Source organism: Sinocyclocheilus rhinocerous, unplaced genomic scaffold, assembly GCF_001515625.1.
Source record: "Sinocyclocheilus rhinocerous isolate Xijiao unplaced genomic scaffold, SAMN03320098_v1.1 scaffold697, whole genome shotgun sequence".
Classification (NCBI taxonomy): domain Eukaryota; kingdom Metazoa; phylum Chordata; class Actinopteri; order Cypriniformes; family Cyprinidae; genus Sinocyclocheilus; species Sinocyclocheilus rhinocerous.
In genome coordinates, this window is record NW_015664033.1 from 413,137 (window position 1) to 435,955 (window position 22,819).

The window sequence follows — 22,819 nt, forward strand, 5'->3', positions numbered from 1 at the left end:
AGAGGGGAGAGCAGGTGGAGAAGGGCTGGGAGGCAGGGAATTATGCAGTGGTGGCTGTTGCTGCTGCTCCTCTTCTTGAGATGGGAGAGGGGAGGGGAGAGACAGAGGAGGAGGAGGCAGAGGGGATGGGGAGGAGGAGGCTGGGGGAGAAGGAGAAAGAGATGGAGGAGAAGGGGGTGCAAGGGGAAGCTCGGATGGAGATCCTAAAACGGGATACGGTTAAGGAAAGAAGGAAATAATTAATGTTTCACTGATTGTAATATCTCACTGTAGATATGTTACTATACTCACCATCAACCTTGGGAGCACCCAGCATTTCATACTCTGGCTCTTCTACTTCTTCTTCTTCTTCCGGCTTGCTCTCCTCTGTCCTTATCTGATCAGCTTCCTCCTTCGCCCTTATGTCTTCTTCCAACTCCTCACATTCAGTCTGTCTGTCTTCTTTCTGCTGTATGTCTTCATGTACCTCCTGCACAGGTTCTTCCCGTTCCTCACCCTTGCCTGGAACATGTGCCTCCTCCTGCAGGTTGGGCCGTGAGAGCGAATCCAGCTCCTGTGACGTGTTTATCTCCATCTCAGGTTCAGTGAGCAGGACAGATTCAGGTTGTGGGGGTGGAGGGGGTGTGTTAAGAGACACCGTCTGCGGAGTGGGCGGCGATGGCGTAGGAGGAGGTGGAATGGCAGCGAGACTGTGGGCCGTGTCATAGAGAGCAGAAATGGCGGATGAGATGCTCTTCTGCAGGTCCTGGTTCTTACTGACCGAGTCTTCCTCGTCTGAGGAGAACGACGGCAGGGTCTCCAGGTTCCTCTTGAGCTCCTCGTCAAGTCTTTTACAGGGGGAGGGACAGTTACTGAGACCCAGGCTTCCATCACTCTCGTTCTCTCCAAAGGGGGGAGGTGGAGGAGGAGGTGGTTGTGGGGATAATGGGCGGATGCCTCCCTTTACTGAAGAGGAATCTGTGGAAGTGCACCCATCCACAGGTGGAGCTTCAGTGCCCAGCTGCTTCTTCCCCGTTTTCAAGAAATCCAGAAAGGAAGTTATAAAACCTGACTTCAGCTCTGAAGATTTCTCCTCCGTCTGCGAGCAAGAGGTGCAGAGCAATGAAAGATGGCAAAATACAAGCAATAAGAGTCAAACAGCATTGAAATGTTTACGCAGAAGGCAAATATATTAAAGAAGGGAAAGAAAAATAAAGAATAACCAGAAAACAGCTTATAAATAAATGACAAATTGTAATAAAAAGTACTTTTTCGATTAACATCTTTATATTATATAATCTCTGTAGTCCCACTCTCTTATGTGTCAAGAAGACGGAAAAACACCTTACTGAACAGCAGGGTGGTTGATGACTGTTACTATGAATCAGTAACCTTAGCAACAGCCACCCTAGCAACAGCGCTCTCCCTTTCTTTTATTGCATTTTTTAAGAACTCAGGGTGGCCTGCCAATCATCTTAGTCTATGTAGTTTGCTCCCTCTAGTGGCAAAGTGCATACACTGAGAACAATGCTTCCTCTGTAAAATAATTGAGTGTGAAAGAAATCCAAATGCATTTTATGTATAATTTAGTAATGGGTCTTTTGGGTCAAAATATGAGTGGGTTATTCTTTTCTATCAGAATTACACCTGGAAAATGGATATAGAATAAGAGTTGAAGTCTTACTGAGCCGGAAAGCTTCTGCATGGTAGCCCAGGCCTCTGGGGTCATTTGGTCATCCATGTCTCCATCCCAGGACATCTGCAGATACATAAATCATAAACATTGCACATACATACATAAAGAAACTGCACATATCTACACATAACACCCTAGACTGGCACTTCCACCCTTCTTTCCTGAGGCTACTTGTTGCTGAGGTAACAGAGGACATTTCATAAGTGCAATTTAAACATATGGAGGAGGGCATAAAATTGATTAAGGCTGTAAAATGTTGGTTGAGTTATTTAATCTTCATGCTTTTGGTCTGACAACATTTCATAATGTTACAGTAGATGTTTACTTTCCCCATTCAGGACAAAACATTTGTGACTTTGACGTGTATAGTTTTCAAATTATGTCAAACAATTTTATCATCATCTATATTTTTCTGTATTTTGAAAGATCCTACTCCGGTTGCTGATCATCTACTCATAGTGAGCTTGGTCGCTGCCTCAGTAAGTGACAATCCTTTTGCATTTGCATAAATCATAACGGATTTCACACAGTGCTTCCCACCAATCCCTTCTACTGCTGAATAATATTGTCGAACATTGCAATGCACGGCTAACAAAAATGACTATAAATATGCTTTTTATATTTATAAAAAAAAAATTAAAAGGCCCCCTAAGACTCTTTTAAGAAAAGAAAAGAACAGTTTCAACTACAAAGAACAAATTTAGCAAAGCATTTTGCTTTGGTAAAATTAATCTATCACAGCTGCCAACAAGGCCTGGCAGGTCTTCCACAAAATATTTGACCTCCTCTAAACGCACCTCCTCCACTAAACTTTGCTCTAAATCTACAGGTCATTTGAGGACATCAAAAAGACCCAATATGAACAAGCACATTGTTTGTTATGTTTTTGGACACATAGGTTGCAAAAAGTGAGGTTGTCAGAACTGATTTTATGGTGCATCTTTATGCTAAATTTTAAAGGGGTCATATGATGCGATTTCAATTTTTCCTTTCTCTTTGGAGTGTTACAAGCTCTTGGTGCATAAAGAAGATCTGTAAAGTTGCAAAGACTAAAGTCTCAAATCCAAAGAGATATTCTTTATAAAAGGTAAGAGTCAGTCACGCCTACCTAAAATGGCTAGTTCTAACATGCCCCCACATGTCTACGTCACTATGTGGGAAGATTTGCATAACAAATGTGTTTTTTGAACCTTAAACCGCATAAACACATTTCATTACACCAAATACACAAAATAATATTCTTTTTAGCAACATCATATGACCCCTTTAAAGACACCAATTTATCTTTCTAAGAATTATGAAAGGGTACAGATATTGCAACAAATAATATCCTAAAATGCAAACCACAGAATTGCCATTTGCTCTACATTTTACATAGAACATCTGGAGTTATTTTAATATTTTCTGTTAAATTTCAACATTCACTAAACTTTTTTGCAAGCTGAGACTCACCTCTTGGGGTTTCTGCTTCATCTTTTCCTGACCACAGCTCATATCATTTCTATTCATGTCAATTCTGTTCATGTCCACAATGGTAGTGGGCCCTGGACTCAAACCAAGAGATGGTGCAGATCCTACCGAACCATCAGACAAAACTGGATCTGTACTAGACAGGGAGTCTGTCCTCAGTAGGGAGTCAGATGAGGGCATGGAAGGAATAGGGAGCTTAATCTGGTAGGAAAACAATTAAGTAATTACTTATTTTTTTAATCAACACATGCTTTTACACTTGTCACAGTTTCATTGATCCATCATTCCCACAAACATAATTCTTCCCATTGGTGCAAATCATAACCCTTAACTTACTTTGATTGGTTTGATGGGTTCCTGGTATTGTTGCTGAGGCTGATGCTGTGCAAGTTGTTGATGGTGTTGCTGTTGATGAAGTTGTTGTACATGTAGGTGCTGCTGTTGGTGCATATGTTGTGGTTGGTGTTGCTGTTGTTGCTGTAGATGGTGGTGCATGTGCTGTTGTAACTGTGGTTGATGATGGAGGTGAGGTGCTTGTTGTTGGTAATTCTGCCCCTTGTTCATGTCTCTGTGCATTTCTAGCATTTGATCATCTTTCCTTCCACGCCCTCTTCCTCGCCCACGGCCCCTTTTACTCTCTCCACCAGGTCCCATCATGTTCCTGCAATAAGGAGGCTCGGGGAGAGGCCGAATACGTGGCCTACCCCTGGGTCTTGGTGGACCTTCACGTTTAGGTTTGGTGGGTTTCCTCCCCCTTTTCTTTGTGCCATCATGTGGGAGCAGCTGTGGAGGAGGTCCAAGGGATGGGTACCCTGAGGGGTGGCAGAAATCTAAATCACCCATCAAAGGGCTTAAACTGCCAACTCCTGAACCACTTCCAGACTTTCTGCAACTGGAAACGAGATCAGGAAGCAAGTCAGGCAGACGTCTGCTGTTTAAGCGGATGTCAGCTGGAACATCTGCTTTATCCTCGTCATCCTCAAATTCATATTCTTGAGCATAGTTCTTCTTAGCCTGTGATTGGGCATTAGGGTCTTTCCGCTGTTTAAGGAGGTGAAATGAGCTTGTTTTCAAAAGTTTTTTAGGTCTAGAGGAACAAAAGATTGGTGAGGTGAGCCCTGCTGTGCCAGGACCACTACCTACACCTGCAGAGCCCATCATTTTGTTTCCAGTTCCGTCCACTACGTGTCCCGTGCTGCCCATCCCAAGGCCTGGGCCCTGAGACTGAATTAAGCCTAGTTGTTCTGTGTTTACAGTGGATGGGAGTTCATGGGATTTCAAGGGGTCCAGATCTAAGTGCATAGTACCATTGCCAGATTCAGACAAACTGTGACAATACTGCCCATACTCCTGATCACCATGATGACCCATCATGTCATATGCACCTCCACCACCTGTAGCTTTAACTGCATCCATTCCATCTTGTACTGTTCCACGTGCCTCTGGCACACCATCCTGACCCCCTTGTCCTACACTTCCACCTCCTCCAGCACAACTTGCCTTGTAGTCCTCAGAGCAGAACATATCCTCCATCCCTGGAAAAAAGGAACGATCCTCATCTTGGAGAAGAGAATCTGGGAAACAAATAGATGTCAGTGGCATGAACCGTTGTTGCTGCTCTTGGCTCTGACCCTGGTTCTGAGCTGTTTTTCCCACAGGGCTACCAGTGTCATATTGATGCTCTTTGAGCTGATCCAGCTGTGGCTGTGAGAGCTGTGGCTCTTGTTCCCTGGGCTGTGACTGGGGCTGTGGAGGTCCAGAAGCTAGTTGCATGTGGTGAGGGTGCTGGTGAGGATGTTGATGGTGAGAGTGTGCCTGTGGTTGATGGAGGGAATGAGGGGGTGGATGGTGTGAGGCCATAAGATGCAAATGAGAGGGGGTTGACATGCTCAAATCAGACTCGGACAAGAAATCAAGCTCTGCTGCTGGTTGTTGAGAGTGGTGGGATTGATGGTGTGAGGACATCCTATGTTGTTGCTGTTGTCTATGATGATCAGCTGTGCTCGCATCTCCTGCACCAACTCTATCAGTGGACCCTGGCCCTTCCACACTGTTTGTCCTGGAGAGAGATCTCTCTAGCATGTCTAGTGGTGAAACAGAATTCTGACTTGACTGGCTTTGGTTTTGCTGAGCCTCACGTCCATAGTGGACCTCCATAGTTTGGGACTGGAGCTGGAGTTGAAGTTGAGAGGCCTGTGGCTGTGTGTCTACTCCTCCAGAGCCACCAGTACCTAATACTCCATTTGGTCCAATCATGGCTTGTTGACTCATTGGGTGTTGTTGTTGTTGTTGCTGTGAGGGAGTCTGTTGGTTGTCCATCTTGTTTCGAGTGGTATGTGAAAGGACAGACTGGAGAAGGTGAGCCTGGGAGGTTTGCTGAGATGGGTCGGGTGGAGAATCCATTAGTCCAAGGGAGGACTGGGTCTGTCGCTGCTGCAAGTCTGGAGTCTTTCGTAGGTAGGGTAATTCTGAAGGATCCTGAGCTTTCTTAAGATCTATATGTGAGTGGGACATTGAATGGGGGTGAGAGTGCTGTGAATGCTGAGGGTGTTGCGAGTGCGATGGGTGAGGAGGGTGATGTTGATGTGTTTGATGAGCGTAAGGGTCTCCTCTGCCATAGTGGACCACTGAACCTAGGGAGTCATGTTGACCATGGGAATGAGTATGAGACAAAGAGTCAACTGCACCTCGACCTCCAGTTGCACCAGATCCAGCAAGCACTCGATCAGACTTAGTCTGCTGCTGCTTTTTCAGAGACATCTCCAACTGGTTCTCTAAACCTGTGCCTGGACCACAAGAGCCAGCAGCAACTGAAGCCACATTGTTGGTGGTATTATTGGTCCGAATGACACTCTGTAGATGATAACGTTCTTCAGATGCCTTGTTCAGTTCATATGCAGAGAGAGATTTCCCTCCATCTCTACTCTGGGAAATGGACTGGGACTGCGGTTGTTGTGAGGCTACTTGCTGAGCTTGTTGAGAATGATGCTGGGAGGGATTGGGTGCTGGACTCTGTGAGTGCAGTAAGTGCTGAATCAAAAAGTCATCCTCATCTTCTTCATCCTCTTCTTGAGATCTTTCTACCCCAAGCATATCAGAATCAGACTTAGATTTTGGCGGCGTTGTGTGATAAGACTGTGTTTGCTGGGGTGGCACCCTTGTGTCTGAGTATCCTTGTGGAGAAGCCAGGAATGCTGGGGAAAGAACTGAGGATAGGTACTTGTTGCCCCCATTTCCTCCAGGTGATTGTGCAGGGCAAGTTGGGGCAGGAGAGTGCAGACCTGGGTGAATTATTCCAGAATTACTTGACGGTGAAGGGCTGGAATCCGGGAGGTGGTATGATCCTCCACCACTTGCTACACTAGCACTACCACCACCTGAACCACCCCCCACACTTCCTGAACTACCTGCTCCAGATCCCGTGGTACTGCTTGTTGTACCGGTACCACCTCCAGACACCATTAGTGCAGGTGAATGTCCTGTACCGCCATAGCCCATTGAGGGACTCCCTGCCCCTCCGAGAGATGGTGGCAAAGAACCATATCCTGAATCAGAACCATAAACCACCTCAGCTGAAAATGAACGCCCCGTAGCGCCAAGATTTCCATAAGCTTTTCCTGACCCCCCATGGCTGGAACCAAGATCCTGAGCCTGTGGAGAACTGAATCCTCCATATGTCTGGGGCAAGTGAGAGGTGGGTGGCTGGCTTGGTGAATATGACTGCTGCTGTGGTGGGGTCTGACCAGGAAGGCCAGCAGTTGGCTTGACAGGAGCAACTGGAGAGCCATATGTAGACAGGCAAGGTTTGGGTGGCTGCTGCTGCGTAGCAGAGGATGACACTGTTGGTGGTGGAGGTGGCGGGGGTTGTGGTGCTGACTGGGGTTGTGGTTGCTGCCTTGAGGGTGCAGAGGAGGTACTGGATGAAACATTAGGATTAGAGGCAGAGGAGGAAGAAGAGGAGGTGGAAGAAGCTGAAGGAGGAGTGTGAGGGGTTCGAGATGAGGAAGAGCCAGAGGAAGAATAGCCACTACTTGAACTGGAACTCTTTCCTGTTTTCCCAATACCACCACCCGAGCCAGCTGAGGAGGAGGTGTACGGGGGCTGGATAATAGGACGATATACCTGCTCTGATCGGGGAGAGGGTTTGGGGTCAGATGATGGGCTCGGTTCACCCAGTGGGCTACAGTTTATGGAGGAACCATGCCGATGATGGGATATCTGCTGGTATCCTGATGCACCACAACTAAGATAGTGTTGTAGGGGATGAGGTGTGGAAGAGGATAGTTGAGACTGTCCAGGAGAAGGTCTCTGGTAGTGCTTGATCACACTGTCTTGCCTAGGGATGGCTCTTTCCTGGGACTGTGGCGGTTGAGGGAGTACAGAAGAAAAAACAGAGGAATTGTAGAGTTGAGAGGACTGATCCTGCAGTTGTGAGGACAGCAGGTTAAACTGAGGCGGTAAATGGCGTGTTGAGGAGGATGCAGGTGCTTGTGGTGGAGGAGCACTAGTGGGCTCTTGTGGCCCTCTATATGAAGCAGTCCCACTCTGTGAAGACAGAAGACGGTCAAAGCCAAGACTTGACTGGGAGGGTGTTTTAATGTGTAGCAAAGGATCATGTGGTGACAGGAGACCGTTGGAAGTAGGACTGAAGGTAGGCGTGTCCTGCAGAGATAATGATGGGGTCACTCCAGGGAAGGAGCGCCCTGAGAAGGATGCAGGGTGCTGATATGCCGACAGAGCAGAGGAAGAGGGAAATGAGCCAGAGCCAGGTAGTGCACCAGAAATGAATAGCTCTGCAGGGGCTGGAGTGTGCATTGCTACAGCAACAGAGAGAGAAAGCAAAGGAAAAAGAAAATGATTCAGCAGTTAGTAAGGTGATTCTATATATTTATTTCATGATATATTTCTGTGTTTATAATTAGATAATTCTCTATTCAATAACTCACAACACTAACCAGTTTGCCAAGAGGGGGTGCGAAATTGGGAGAGAAGGGAAGAGGCAGAGGGGGGTGGCTGAGCACCTCGGGATTCCAAAGCAGAGATCAAGTTCATAACTGAAGCATCTGGTCCTGAGGGACTGGCATGATGTAGTCCAGTATCAAACAAGCCTGAGAGCCCTGTGAAAGTTGATTATTAAAATAAAGTCTAACAGTGCAGTGTTAAATCAAAGCAATTTCTGAAGAAATGTGTTTGTATGCGCTATCACCATTATACTCAAACAAGCTGGGCAAAACAACAGAGGTTTCCCAGGAATTAACTACTTAATTTTGTCGACCGTACCTAAGCTCCTTCCTGTGCCCCATGCTCCGCCTTGTCCAGAGGTGCCTGGATGATGATTTGTTGCATATCCTTGCAGGGGGTGTGGTGTGGCATAAGCTTGACGGTGGAGGAGTTCTGAGTCTGGATGGGAGGATCTGGAGCTCCCATAAACCAAACTGAAAAACAGAGGATTCAAAAAGAGGTAAATGACAGAGGGAATGTTAGAGAAACAGACATAATAACAGAGTAATTGTTTACATTCTCATGCATAATGTAAAATTTGAGCATCTGACACAACCTCACCGTCCTAATTGGCCAGCGCATAATACATACATAAGGGAAGTAAATGTTTACGAAGTAAATGGTCAAATACTGCTTAAACATTAAAATATTATAACACTCATATGGTCAGAATTTTGAATAAGGCAATAAAATTGAATAAAATCTATTTGCGCTGGGAATGAATTTTGATTATACCACTGAATTGGTTCACTGTTTGTGGCTCATTTAAATAGGTGTTTTGTAATGTATATTTGATCAATTTAAAAATAAAGGGTGCAAGTATTAAATTCCACTAATGATCCAATTAAATAATCACTAATTATTTAATTTTCTAATCAGACAAATTATTGTACAATCCAATTATACCTTTATGTTTTTGTGTGCCTGTTTCTTTTTACTTGCTCAAACATCAACCACTTGTTTTCTTCATTTAAAAGTAATTTTGGAGGACTAAATCAAACAATAACTCACTGTATTGTATCATTGGGATGGATTTCATTGTTCCCCCTTCTGTTCAGACAGTGAAAAAGTCTATTGGGCTCTATACTCATACTAAATCCCTGTATAGAGTATCAGTTGACCCAGCTTGGCATTATCCCTCGCACCATAGCCACACACAAAGATTAGCTCTTTAATCAGCCTACTCACTTCCACATCCTCCTTCCAAAAAGCCAGCAGGATCTGATTTTGACACACGATCTACAACAATCATCACACCAACAAATATATTATCAGCATTCTCAATATTGCCTCCTCTATCTATAAATTAGGCAAATATGCTGACTCATTGATATGCAACGTATGAATGATAAAACAAGACCACATTATAATTCACATTTACCACCGCTACGCTTCAAGATGTGCAATGATACCGAGTGTAGCTCAGCATTCTGATTGGCCACTCTGCCTGTTGCCAGCCAATCAACTGCCTTTTGCAGTCTTTGCAGACTGTCTCTGTTGTTCGCTTTCATAGAGAGTGGCCAGTTCAGTTGACAATGGCGGTTAGGATGTTGCTGAGGTAAGACACAGAGCGCTCATTGATAAAAGCTCTGAATTGCCTTGGTAACACCCTCCCCTCCATCCTCGACAGGCTCTTAGTGTGAGTACAGCTCAGTTAGTCTAGATCCCTCTCACACTGAGACCAGAGTGGGAAGCCACAGACACCACATATTGAGTGAGCGCATGCTGAGGGGGTGGGTGTCATTCAACAGAAGCAGTGGAGTGGACCAGAAAATCTATTTTAAAACCTATTAAAGAAAGACCTTATTCAAACCTACATCTTCGAGTGTAGTATTCGAAGAATTAAATAAATAAATCTGTACAATCTATATGCACAGCCTCTCATTACATACTTCCCAATTCAGTCCCGACAGGACGCAAGACTAGATTTATATTGTCATTCTCCATTAAATAGACTCCCGGGCTCAATATAGTCACCGGAATACGTGTCTCTCAAAAGACCCTAATAAATGTGACAAAGACAACTGATGTCCATCCTGAGGGGGTTCCATCTGGGAGCATGTCCATCTCTTTTAAAAACACCCTCATCTTGGAGGCACAAGACTCACGTAATTAACTGGATAAAGGCTCTAATGAACTGGGTTAAACATTTAAATGCATGAGTGAGAGCGCACATCCCGGCTGCCAACTGCTTCACTGATTGTACCTCTGGCATAATACATAATATACAGTGCCATGTCAAAAGTACCCTTATGATGTTTTGATACATTGCTGCATCTGTTTGATACCGATTCATTTGTGGGATCGTTTCAGGTTAGGCAGAACAAGGCAAGCATTTTAGATAAGCCGAGTCACTGCTTTAAATACTGTTCGAGTCATAGTTAGGGCTGGGTATCGTTCAAAAATTTTCGATATCGATACCGATACCTTGACTTCGATACCGGTTCCTGAACGATACTTTTTTCGATACCAATTTTATGAAATCAATTTTAACAAGATTACATTATCTAAAAAAAACGGTCGGTGCCTAAAAAGTATCGAACTCGATACCCAGCCCTAGTCATAGTAGTAGGCTACCATGCAAAAGTGACACATAGCATTAACAAAAAGGACCATCAAGTTATGAAATGGATATGAATGATCATTTTGAATAAAAAATAAAATACATATGAACCCTGACAAGCAGATGTTTCTCCTGCAACTGAATGTCTTATCATCATAAATAAGTAATGCATCATAGCATCAGTACTCTCTCTTCAAATGTGAGATCCATGTACAAGAAATAATTATTCTGTGCAACCAAAGGAAGCAGTTTCACTTCTAGGTAATGTGAGGTTTGATAAGAATTAGACAGTAATTGGCTCTTAATCCCAAAGAGGCAGCGCAGAGACGATCAGGGAATAGATGATGAACTTCACAAGAATAAGGTAAAATGAAGTACATTCACAAACAGTGGGGTTCAAAAGTATGAGACAACTTCGTGAGTCTATTTTGATTTTAATTAAATATAATTTTTTTTATTACAAATTATATCATCAGCATAATGAGTTAGAAGTGAAATGCAGAATGTCATAATTGCTTATTATATTTCTATGGAATATTGCAGCATTTATTAGAAATTATGTATCCATGCACATCTTTAAATTCATATGCACTCATCATTTTTAATCATAAACACGAACTTTTCCTTCCCCTCCCCCTCACAATAGGATCTCTTCTCTGATCACGTGTGCACCGGCGTGAGGGCTGGACAATAATTCCTCCCTCCAGCAACCCGTCACTCATATGAGATCGCAGCAATTAGCAAAACAACAATGATCAATCCAATCCAATAAATTACCAATGGACAAAAACAAGTCCCGTCCAACATTTTTTCTCATTCATTTGATAAGCCATTTTACATGGATATGAATGTCACAATAGGGAAGAGAAGATGGTTTCTGTTTCATGCTGAATTTAACAACAGCAGGACTAAGCAAAAGTTTTGCTTATTGATTTTTGCTTTTTTAATTTAATTAGTGACCTACAAATACTTTTTCTTTGTTTTAATATTATAATATTTGATTGATATTACAATAAAAATAGAGAGACTCAATTCAATTTAATATATTAAAAAGCATGTATATATGTACTATTTTATTTTTTATACATTTCGATCACACTACAACTATTTTACATCCAGTAATTTCTTCCTCTCCTTTCTCACTTTTTTTCCATCATGCTGTCTTACACCTTCAGTCAATCAATTCATCCTGTTAAACCTCTCACCTCCTGCCATTGTGCATGTTCTTGAGCTGATTAAGCATAATTGGACAATGGAGGGAAAAATAATAATAGGGAAAAGGTGAAACTTGAAAAATAAAACAAACAATGGAAGGAAACCGGAAAAACAAAGGGAAGGGTTGAATTAGAAAGCTTGATTGAATTCACTGTACTAGACTGCTCCTAATAACACAGGCAGTAATTCAACACAGTCCCCCCCACAACAGGTGCAAAATGTTTACAGCCTGATGGGGAACTCAGTCACGGCCATTAATCTCCATTAGAACCGTGCAGAGGTGTGTGCTGGATGTAATGCTGCCCTAAGAAGGACAGAGGGCCTGGTGAACCTTGCCATCATGGAGTATGCCTTTGTCGCCTTCATAACCAAGATTCAGTGCGCAGAAGTCTTGCTAAACAACAGTGCTATCATTTTATATGTTTATTCTCGTTTAATATTAACACATGCAACAACATTTCTTAATATAAGATCCAATATTGCCAAATGTGGTGTCCTACACAGACCCTAGTGCCATTTTGTTTTATTTTATGCTAATTTTCCACTTCTCAGTGTTTCATCATTGCATAATGGCTATGCTTCCAATGACCCAAAGCAGCCGTCTCACTATCTAATATTCATTCAAAAGCAGAAGCAATTTTCGGAAAACTACAAGAGAAGATTCAATACAAAAGCGTTTCATTTCATTTTATTCGGCGGATGCTTTTCAGCCTCTGCAGCAGCAGCACTGAAGCTTGTCCATCATCATAAGCCTTAACTCCTCATTAAAGATTCCGGATTCTATCAATCTGCCTATGAGTCTACAGAGATGCTCTTGAGTCAGAAACACAATATTAAAGATTCCGACAGAATATAGAACAAATTCCTCTTCAGACTTGCTAAGAGTCAGCCAGAGATACTGGGATGCAGTCTCGCAGAGTATCGGGGGAATGTTACGTGTTAGAAAAACTCTGACCACACACAGCATTTGTGATCTTTTCTCCTGATTGTGATCTCCTGTTTTAGGAGTGTGATTGGAATTCCTCATACATACACATAGGGGTTTCCACACATCTAGGGGTGATTGCTCAAAAGAATAGCCCTATTGTTGTCCCGTCATGTAAGAAAAAAGGAGCCACTCCACATGTGTTGCAATGCACAAATGATAGGACTTCTTGACACATTATGACACAGACAACAAATAGGCACCAAAACTTATTTGCATCGGTGTAAATAAAAAAAAGATTAAATACAACCTACAAAAGAATGATTTTTTTTTTTTAAATAGAAAGTCTGCAAAGACAACGAATAGTAGCATAGATTCCACCGTATCGCATAATACACCTAAATGATCATAAATAATTACAATTTCTTAACATTTCACTTCCCGTGCCCATATAACAATAGGGTAAAAGTATGCTATAGGTGTGCACCCAAGTGTACGACTTACTCCATACATGCAACGCGAGACACTAACGCCACCAAGAATGATTGCACGCGTAAGCTGCTAAAATTGATTTGGTTGTCACGGCGACTGATAACGTACATAGAGGCGCGCCTTTGAACTGTAAGTAGGCCGCGAAAATAGTGAAACACGTACCTAACGTAGAGCACGACACCGTAACAGTCCAGTTTTCAGGTAGCAACAGAATATTTAATCGCTATTTAAATATTGCAATGCAACACTTCCTAAAAGTATCAACCCTTTTGAGCAAGCCTAGTTTTTCTCGCAGAGATTTAATGGCTAGTCAATGTAAACCTAAGCTTTGTCAGGTCATTTTATTAGTTCTTTCAAATGTCTGGATATTTAGAAGAAGAAAAAACATTATGCAGTAAGTATTTATTGATCGTCTTTTCTGTTGGTGGGTTGCTAATAAGTTTGCAGTGCGTCTTACGTTTATGTTTACAGTGTGCACGTCTCGGTCACGCTGTAATTTCACTGAGGAACACCACACATTATTTGGTACGTTGCCAAGAGACTAGAAAAACGACAGTATCCTCAACAACAGATATGGTATTTCTCCGTTAGATGATAATGATAGGCTATGCAAAGTTTGGGTTGTTTTTTTTAATACTATGATGAATTAGTAGCAGAGGTTGTTCTTACAGCGTTTAATATACGTGTTGTGACATGTGTAAACGAATAATACATGTTGACTGTAAGGAACTTCACCTCTGCGTTTAGTCATTTAACGTTCAAGTAAATCTAACCTCTTGTTTCTGATTTAACACAAAATGTGCATTTCCAAAATAAACCCTAGTCGATTTTACAGACAAATACGTGTTAGCTATAGAGACAAGCGGCATACAGTAGCTAGCGACCATTTCATCCCCAAAAATATATGTGATTGCTTCTAATTGGTTGCCTCCAAAATAACGCTTTGTCAACGTGCGTTCTGTGCCACGCATTACTCACTAACTTGCGCCGAATTAGCGTGTATTTAAGTACGGCATGCAATGTCCGATTCGGTGCGCCTCCAAGGCAGGTTTGATTTTTCATTTTTGATAATACGCTAGCAAGCAAGCTAGCAACATCATCCCATCCCCCCTCTTTTCGCCCCTCTCCCCCTTTTCTGTCTCGGTCTACCTTCCGTATCACGCATTAACTCTCAATCGCATTCCGTGCATTTTCAAGACACCCCCTCCTCCCTCAGAAATGACAATACGGATGGCTGTACGTGGAGCCAGCGACAATATAACGCATGGAAGTGGCAAATGAAGACAGCACTGGGAGCGAGAGTGGGAACATGCATTGCATTGCGTCCGTCGGCATGGGCATTGTTACAGCCAGCTAAGCATATTTATGCATCCAGTGCATGGGAGAAGTGTACTTGCACAGGCGCCTTACCTTGCCTTCGCCGATCTCTCGTAACTCCATCCCGTTCCAGCGCCCAGATCACCGAATCCTGTGCCAGGATAATTTCTATCCATTAAAGAAGAGACAAGGGGTGAAGATGGAGAGATAGACAGGGGGAAGGGGAGGGAGGTATTTCCTAAATTCTAACACACTATCTCTCCCCGTGTCTTTTTTCATATGCGCTCAATGTCTGTTTATCTCTCCCGTTTCACAAGCAAGTCCTCAAGAATAGGACCAGCACAGAGGGGGAGAGGAATGGAGGGAGGAGAACGAGGAGGAGGGGGAGATGGAGGATACAGGGGGGGTGAAGTATTACACCAACCACCGCCACCACAAAAAATCCTGTTTCTCCCTCCCCTCCCCTCTTTTGCCCTCTTATATATCTCGATGCCTATTGTCCTTCCTAGCAGAAACAGTAACGCGGCTGATGCTCTACATGTCGAATTCTGATGCCATTGCTTGTTACACCCGAGACGTACGACACGTGCTTGATTGTACCCCATTTCCTCAGTTGTTCGCGTACTGCATTGCCATAAAAAGGTGAGATACTAGGTCTCTATAAATAGTAAACCGAGCGCGCGTTTTTTCAGCTGTTGCGCCCCAAATATTTACATTATGGATATACACGGGATGGTACCTCCTCGTCAGAAACAAAGTGGCTTGTTGTGCCTAGGTTAATTTAAATCCTTAAAGTTTATAAGAATAATACAAGGGGCTAGTGTAATGCTTCAATGCCTTACATAAACGCTACAACGCCCGGGATTTAAAATCGCTATTTTCAGGTATCTAGCCAAGACGACGCCATTTTTTATGAGTGGACTAACAGGCGCACACACACACACGCCTCCCCCTCTGCCGAATCGCTTGTCACACTCTCACACATACGCAGTCTGTGGAAGTCTCGTGCGTACTGCCGCCTTGTTACGGCACAGAGGCACAGCTGAGTATCGGACGCTTTCACTAGTACGGTCTGTGGCGGTGCGCACTGATCCTGTGAAAGACAGGCGACGATGAGTGACAACAGCGACTAATGGCAAATACTGGAATCGATTTAAGCGTCACGCGCGCTGTTGCTTCACACAGTCGAATTAGCAAATCAAATTCAAGTTTGTCTACATTTTATTTTATTAATAATGACAATTACAGTACATTTAATAAAACTCTTTAAAAAAAAAAAACTAGCAAACCTGATTTATGAAAATATTGACAGTATTCACACTGACACTATGTTCCATGATGATAGTAGCAAAATAATTCTAAAGAATAAAATAGGGTACTGCGGAACATGTAGCCTTAGTATAATAAATTACCCACTTAGTGACTGAAGCTACACTTTTTCACTAGTAAAACCCTGTATCACCTCTCCCCTCCCCCCATTTAAAAAACAACAACAACAACATGTCTTTGTCATTCCTCATCTCGAGTTTGAGGTGGCTCAGATGGACTTCCCCTGTAAAGAGCAAAGATGCATATTTTAAAACACATTTTGAACATGCAGCGCAAAATAATTTTCCAGCAGGCACTGCATCGCTTATGTATACGATATACAAACAAGCCGTTCAGAGCTCTTACCCAGAGTATGGCGGTGGAGGTGCATCATGCTGGCCACTGTGGGTCAGAGCCTCATTGTATGACCCAGATCACCGAATCCTGTGCCAGGATAATTTCTATCCATTAAAGAAGAGACAAGGGGTGAAGATGGAGAGATAGACAGGGGGAAGGGGAGGGAGGTATTTCCTAAATTCTAACACACTATCTCTCCCCGTGTCTTTTTTCATATGCGCTCAATGTCTGTTTATCTCTCCCGTTTCACAAGCAAGTCCTCAAGAATAGGACCAGCACAGAGGGGGAGAGGAATGGAGGGAGGAGAACGAGGAGGAGGGGGAGATGGAGGATACAGGGGGGGTGAAGTATTACACCAACCACCGCCACCACAAAAAATCCTGTTTCTCCCTCCCCTCCCCTCTTTTGCCCTCTTATATATCTCGATGCCTATTGTCCTTCGTAGCAGAAACAGCAACGCGGCTGATGCACTGCATGTCTAATTCTGATGCCATTGCTTGTTACACCCACGACACGTGCTTGATTGTAGCCCATTTCCTCTTAGTTGTTCGCGTACTGCATTGCCACAAAAAGGTGAGATACTAGGTCTCTATAAATAGTCAATCGAGCGCGCGTTTTCTTTTTTATGCAGCTGTTGCGCCCCAAATATTTACATCATGGATAAATATACGCGGGATGGTAAGCTACCTCCTCGTCAGAAACAAAGTGTCTTGTTAGGTTCATTAAAATCCGCAAAGTTTCTAAAAATTATGCAAGGGACCAGTGTCATGCTTCAATACCTCATATAAATGCTACCAACCCACGGGATTCAAATCGCTATTTTCAGGTATTTAGCCAAGAAGGCGCCATTTTTAAGAGAGTGGACTAACAGGCTCACACACATAAACATATCCACACACGCCCCCCTCTGCCGACTCGCTTGTCACACTCTCACACATACGCAGTCTGTCTGGAAGTCTCGTGCGTACTGCCGCCTTGTTACAGCACAGAGGCACTACTGAGTATGGGACGCTCTCTCTAGTATGGTCTGTGCACAGCGGTGCACACTGAGACTGTAAAAGATGAGTGACAACAGCGACTAAATGCTGGTATCGATTTAAGCGTCACGCAGTCGAAGTAGCAATCAAATTCAAGTTTGGCTACATTTTATTTCTTTTATTAATAATGAAAATTAAATTCCATTTGATAAAACTTTTTTTTAAAAATGAACAAATCTGATTCATGAAAATATTGACAGCATTCACACCGAAACTGTGTTCCATGATGATAGTAGCAAAATAATTCTAAAGAATAAAATAGGGTTAACTGCTGAACACGTAGCATAAGTATAATAAATTATCTACTGACTGAAGCTGCACTTTTTCACCAGTAAAACCCTGTATCACCCCTCTCCCCTCCCCCATTTAAAAACAACAACAACAACAACAACATCATCATGTCTTTGTTATTCCTCTTCTTGAGTTTGTGGTGGCTCGGGTGGACTTCCCCTGTAAAGAGCAAAGATGCATATTTTAAAACACATTTTGAACATGCAGCCAAAATAATTTTATAGCAGGCACTGCATCGCTTTTGTTTACGATGTACAAACAAGCCGTTCAGTGCTCTTACCCAGAGTACGGCGGTGGAGGTGCATCATGCTGGCCGCTGTGGGTCAGAGCCTCATTGTACGAGGGGAGACCTGGAGCCCTGTTAGCCAAGGGCACAGACTCCGGTATTGGCTGCCCATCTACACCTATACGCACAGGAACACTGTGAAGATGCAGAAAAAATTAGTGTGTTATTGCTGCATAAAGGGCATATATATATATAGCTGTGGTAATGATGGCATGCACTTACCTGGCCCCTCTTGAATTTTTGCCTCTGTTCTTGTAGCAATAAATGCCCAACACAGTGGCTATAATCGCTGTTATTACAATAGCCACAATGCCAGCTACCAAACCAGACACATCAACTGGGGATGAAGACTCTGTAGGAAACAATCAGGTCATCATTCTCAACAAATACACATTTTAATTGTTTATTTAGTGATCCCGTTTTTCCTTTTTGGATAAAATATTGAAAACACTGTGTTACATCCCAGGTCTAGGGTCTGAGAATAACAAATACCTAAGAATATTTGTAGTTTGCATTTGCTTATGCTATGATGACAGCTAGCTAGACATCAATCTTAAAAATAAAGGTTCCAAAAGCAGTGTCAGAACCACCATTTTAAGAGTGAAGGCTGCTTGCTTCAGTGCAATAAGACTAAGAATGAGACTTTAAGTTGTCATTTTTATTTGAAAATGTATTCAAAATGTTCAATGTCCATATCTTTAACTATATCTATAAAATGGAAAATACATTAACCCTTTAAGCCCTGATGGCATTTTTGCCTCACTGAAGTTGATGTTTTTTTTCCTGAGTGACATACACAAAAATAATGACTCATAACTCGAACACTGTAGCAAGGACAGTCAAAAGGTTGGTATCGTTTGATAGAAAACTTTCTGTACTTTCAGTGGAAAAATGATTTCATTTGGACGTTCCTCCTGCTGAGAAATAGCTGATAAAAATGTAAGAAAAATTTGAGGGCTAAAGAGAAATTTTTCATGTCCTATTTGACATTCAATATCTCAGGACAGAAATAAGGTAGGAGGAAAATTATTTTTTGATGATGTTCCCCAGCATGTTAGCTGTATCTTTTTCAAATTGTGGTGATAGCATAAAGTATCCAAAAGTTACAGTATTTTGTAGCAAAATAGGCCTTTTTGTTTAGTTCTTGACTCCCTGAAGGCATTTTAAAAACTGTTGTTTTCTGAGTGCCATACACAAAAATAATGAGTCATAACTCCAAGACCGTAGCAAGGAGAGTCAAAAGGTAGATATCGTCTGATAGAAATTTTTCTATATTTTTAGGGGGGTGGGGGGTCTTTGCATTTTAATATCCTCATGTTGAGAAATAGGTGATAAAATGTAAGAAAAATTAGTGTGGTCAAGGGAAATTTTTCATGTTCTTATTTGACATTCAATATCTCATGAAAGAAATAAGGTAGGAGAATTCTTTTTGCTGATGTTCCCCAACATGTGTGCTGTATGTGACTTAAATTTTATGGTGATCTCATGAAGTAATCAAAATTTACAGCATTTGAAACCAAGGTAGCCTTTCTCTTAGCCCTTTACCGTTTTGAAATTGTTGTTTTGAATTTGAAGTAATGCCTCACTCAAGTTTAGTCAAAGCCCCAAACAATTATACTTGTTTTATTCTACTCGATGAGACCTTTCAAATGACATATGACACATGACTATCCGAGCTGTATGAAATGGCACAAAAACATTGTTTGTCATTTATCAGCAAATAACTCGGCACTACTTTGGAGATCAAAGTGGCTACATGCATTGTAAAGCTCAGACTCCAAGCTTTCAAATTACACCTATTTTGTGTTGATCAATGCAGTGATTTTGAAAAATATGATTATTATTTTTTTCTTCGCTAGGGGACGTCCGCCGGCGGTACACTCCGGTTTAGAGGAACTAGGCAGCACTTGTTGACATAGCCTTCCCAAAACTTGGCCTGTTGGAAAACAAAATAAATAGCATCAAGTAACTGTGCATAAACCATCTTTTTTTTTTGGCTATAACATGCTTCCGTTGTGTTCACTTTCTCTGGTATAGACTCTTTTTCTTACCGTCTGTATGTCATCTTCAAACACCTCTCTGGCCTCTTCATATGAACATATTTCCTCCATGCATTCTCTCTGTAGATTGTCAGGCACCAGTAACTCAAAATCCCAACTGTTATACAACAGTTTACGGGAGAGAAACGAACCTGCTGACTTCTCTTCTAGGAACACTGAGGAACACAAGAGAATATGAATCATAATGAGAATCAGCTTCACACAACATACTTTTTACAGACACAAGGAACAGTACAATATGCAGGAATGGTAATGAAATGGCAGCTATCCACAAAGACATATAGTTAAAAATACAAAGCATTAAAATAAATAAATAAAAATTAATTAATGATGTTGCATTCAGAGTATGAAACCTACCAATGTTTGCAGTACAGCTAAAAGTCTAATGTAAATGAGATCTAAGAGGTCTTAAGTCCTTGATTTGAATGAGTGCATAGGGAGGTAAACCAACCAAAAAAACACACCATAATACTAAATAATTAGCAACAATAAAAGATAAACCCAAAGAATTTCAAACACTGGCTATTAAAAAGCGTTTTAAAGTTTATCATTTACCATCATTTCTATTGTAGATCACTCTGCCCCAAACAAGATGCAGCAGGGATATCAAGCTGAAACATATCGCTGGAAATCCCAGCATTGTACCTGTTCAAAATAATATAAAATAATATTACAAAGATTAACAGGCTATGTTTTGATAAATCCATATAGGCCTAGAGGAAATATACACAACTCAATTGACAACTCACAAAAATATTGAATAATACAGAAAAGGCTTTTACAATGTCGTCCTCTATCGGTCATTTCACTTACACAAAAGCAAATATTATTTCTTTTATATTAAGAAAAAGATATACAACCTATACATAATATATCCGTTTAATATCTTAGTTTCAACACTGCAACTTAAATGGACCACACTCTGACAAAAGATTGGCAACACGAGGGAATGACTCAATATTTTTGTATTTTTAAGTAAAGTAAATAGTGCCTATCTGCCCATTCATTTAGAAAACAAGCTGTACCACAAAACGCTCGACAGAAAGTAGAAAAGAAAGCAAAACTGCGTCTAAAGAAAAACGACATGGGTCACCGCCCGCTTACCTTGACACTCTTTTGTGCTCCGTAGAAGGAAACTTTAACCACTTAATACTTTCAGATTTCTCCAGAGATTTCCTGCCTTGATGCTGTAAATTATGGCTATAGATAAACAGTTCGAATACACAGAATATACATGTTCGATGTTTTTAATTAAAATTCTTCCATATTCACCTGTGTTCGCATTCACAGCGACATCTTAACTCATCAGGTACGAGGCATACCAGTTTGACAACATAGTTCACAGCCGCGAGCATTTGTAGGAGTGGCAGTGGGATGTGACGGAGTTTCGGTGAATTACCTGAACACAGCAATAAACAAAGGTGCTTTAATCGCCCCATTACGAAAAACCATTAATATCTGTAAGTTTCAATGCTGTATCTAAGGGCTGCATATATCTGTTTAATGTTCAAAAATGTCATTCATCATCTGTCATTTAAAACAAACAACGCTCCAAAGTGCATCTTCAACAGCTTCCGGTTTCAACTGCGCCAGTGCGCCTTGATTGGATCAACCTTCCTTTTCAAACATAGTTATGAATGGGCCCCTTTCCTTATTAGCAAGAGCCGACCTGACAACAGCTTTTAAGTAACGAAAGTCAGTCATATAGACGTGATATTTGTCTTATATTATCGCGTTAAAACGTGAGGAATCTGTCAGTGCGTTCACAACGTTACCACACTCAAATTTAGTGAGAAAACGACGCCATGCTGCTAATATGTCAAATTCAGAATCTCGCCGTGCTGTTGATTCCCTCCCAGCGATTGAAAATGTTCCCTCTCACATCATTTAGCAACAATTGCTTGTAATGCGCAGTAGTTCTCTTATCTGATTGTTATGCGCCAATAAGAGTTGAGTGTGAATTACAAATAGAGATGAATAAAATGTACATACAGCTAAATTGTCAGTAGGAAATAATACAAAACATTCATTTATTTATACTTCATTCATAAAGAATAAAGTTTAAAATAATTTTTTTATTACTTTACTTCCTCATTCCTCAGCTTATTCCTCTGAAGCCAAAGAACGTTAACGTGTGAAAACTGTTTTAAATACTTTTAAAATGAATCACTCGACAATAAATCAGTCACCCATAAAGTCTTACAAGAAATGGTTAAGACACATTTTAATTGCGTATTGTTAGATTTAGATACAAAATTGGAAAATAAATGGTGTCTGATATTTCTCCAGAGCCAAAAAAAACACAGCTTAAATAAAAAACTGAAATAATCAGACTTAAGACATGAAATTATATTGAAATTATATGAATGAGAATCATCCTGTTACCACATTGTGTAATTCTGTTTAACATTAAAAATTAAATAGTGCTTTGTTCTTATTTGCAGCCGACAAACCTGATCCACAACAGAATTTGTCACAGTTTGAAAAAAAAAAAAAATCCATGTCCCTTGATTAAAGGCTGTAAAGTGTGTAGCAACTCCCTCTAGAGACAAGTATACCGTATGAACTGCTATAGTGTGACTAAGGAAAAGCACCTAGTCTTGTTTTTCCTCACCCTAAACTAGGCCGTTCTACCTATTTACAGAGTGACTCATTCCCTTACAACACTGATTAATATCATGCTTTGTTGGTAAATTAATTTGGCAATTCCTCTGTATCACTTTTTCATCACTGTCCAAGAACGAAGGTGCAAAAATCACAAGCATATCATATAGATTATTCTGCATATATGCACAAATAGAAGTACCTTCAAAAATATATCA

General features: G+C 41.6%; 2 protein-coding genes across 5 annotated transcripts in view; both read right to left on the bottom strand.

Annotated features, from left to right (window-relative positions):
• Window positions 1-14,952, bottom strand: part of LOC107729421 (proline-rich protein 12-like) — a 23,911-nt gene extending 8,959 nt beyond the window's left edge. Inside the window, exons 1-8 of the mRNA XM_016539909.1 lie at window positions 14,752-14,952; window positions 8,426-8,580; window positions 8,101-8,262; window positions 3,482-7,962; window positions 3,128-3,346; window positions 1,664-1,738; window positions 292-1,078; window positions 4-203 (exon numbers count right to left, since the gene is read on the bottom strand). Of these exons, the coding sequence (XP_016395395.1) occupies window positions 4-203; window positions 292-1,078; window positions 1,664-1,738; window positions 3,128-3,346; window positions 3,482-7,962; window positions 8,101-8,262; window positions 8,426-8,580; window positions 14,752-14,834 (6,162 nt within the window). The 5' untranslated portion in view covers window positions 14,835-14,952. The remainder of the gene's footprint in view (window positions 1-3; window positions 204-291; window positions 1,079-1,663; window positions 1,739-3,127; window positions 3,347-3,481; window positions 7,963-8,100; window positions 8,263-8,425; window positions 8,581-14,751) is intronic.
• Window positions 14,953-17,486: 2,534 nt separating this feature from the next.
• Window positions 17,487-22,017, bottom strand: LOC107729459 (transmembrane gamma-carboxyglutamic acid protein 2-like). Of its 4 annotated transcripts, none has more exons than XM_016539966.1 (9): window positions 21,270-22,017; window positions 21,102-21,133; window positions 20,553-20,642; window positions 19,989-20,152; window positions 19,846-19,873; window positions 18,726-18,729; window positions 18,160-18,291; window positions 17,932-18,072; window positions 17,487-17,810 (listed from the first exon to the last, which is right to left on the bottom strand). In XM_016539966.1, exons 1-9 carry the CDS (start codon window positions 21,434-21,436, stop codon window positions 17,768-17,770), a joined length of 801 nt encoding a protein of 266 aa, XP_016395452.1. In that variant the 5' UTR covers window positions 21,437-22,017; the 3' UTR covers window positions 17,487-17,767. The 4 variants fall into 4 exon arrangements, with proteins under 4 accessions (XP_016395452.1, XP_016395451.1, XP_016395453.1 ...); XM_016539965.1 differs by lacking the exon at window positions 18,726-18,729 and adding an exon at window positions 19,601-19,604 and having other exon boundaries at window positions 17,488-17,810; window positions 18,160-18,290; window positions 19,845-19,873; window positions 21,270-22,015; XM_016539967.1 differs by lacking the exon at window positions 18,726-18,729 and adding an exon at window positions 19,601-19,604 and having other exon boundaries at window positions 17,492-17,810; window positions 18,160-18,290; window positions 19,845-19,873; window positions 21,102-21,184; window positions 21,270-21,969.
• Between the last annotated feature and the right edge of the window lie 802 nt (window positions 22,018-22,819).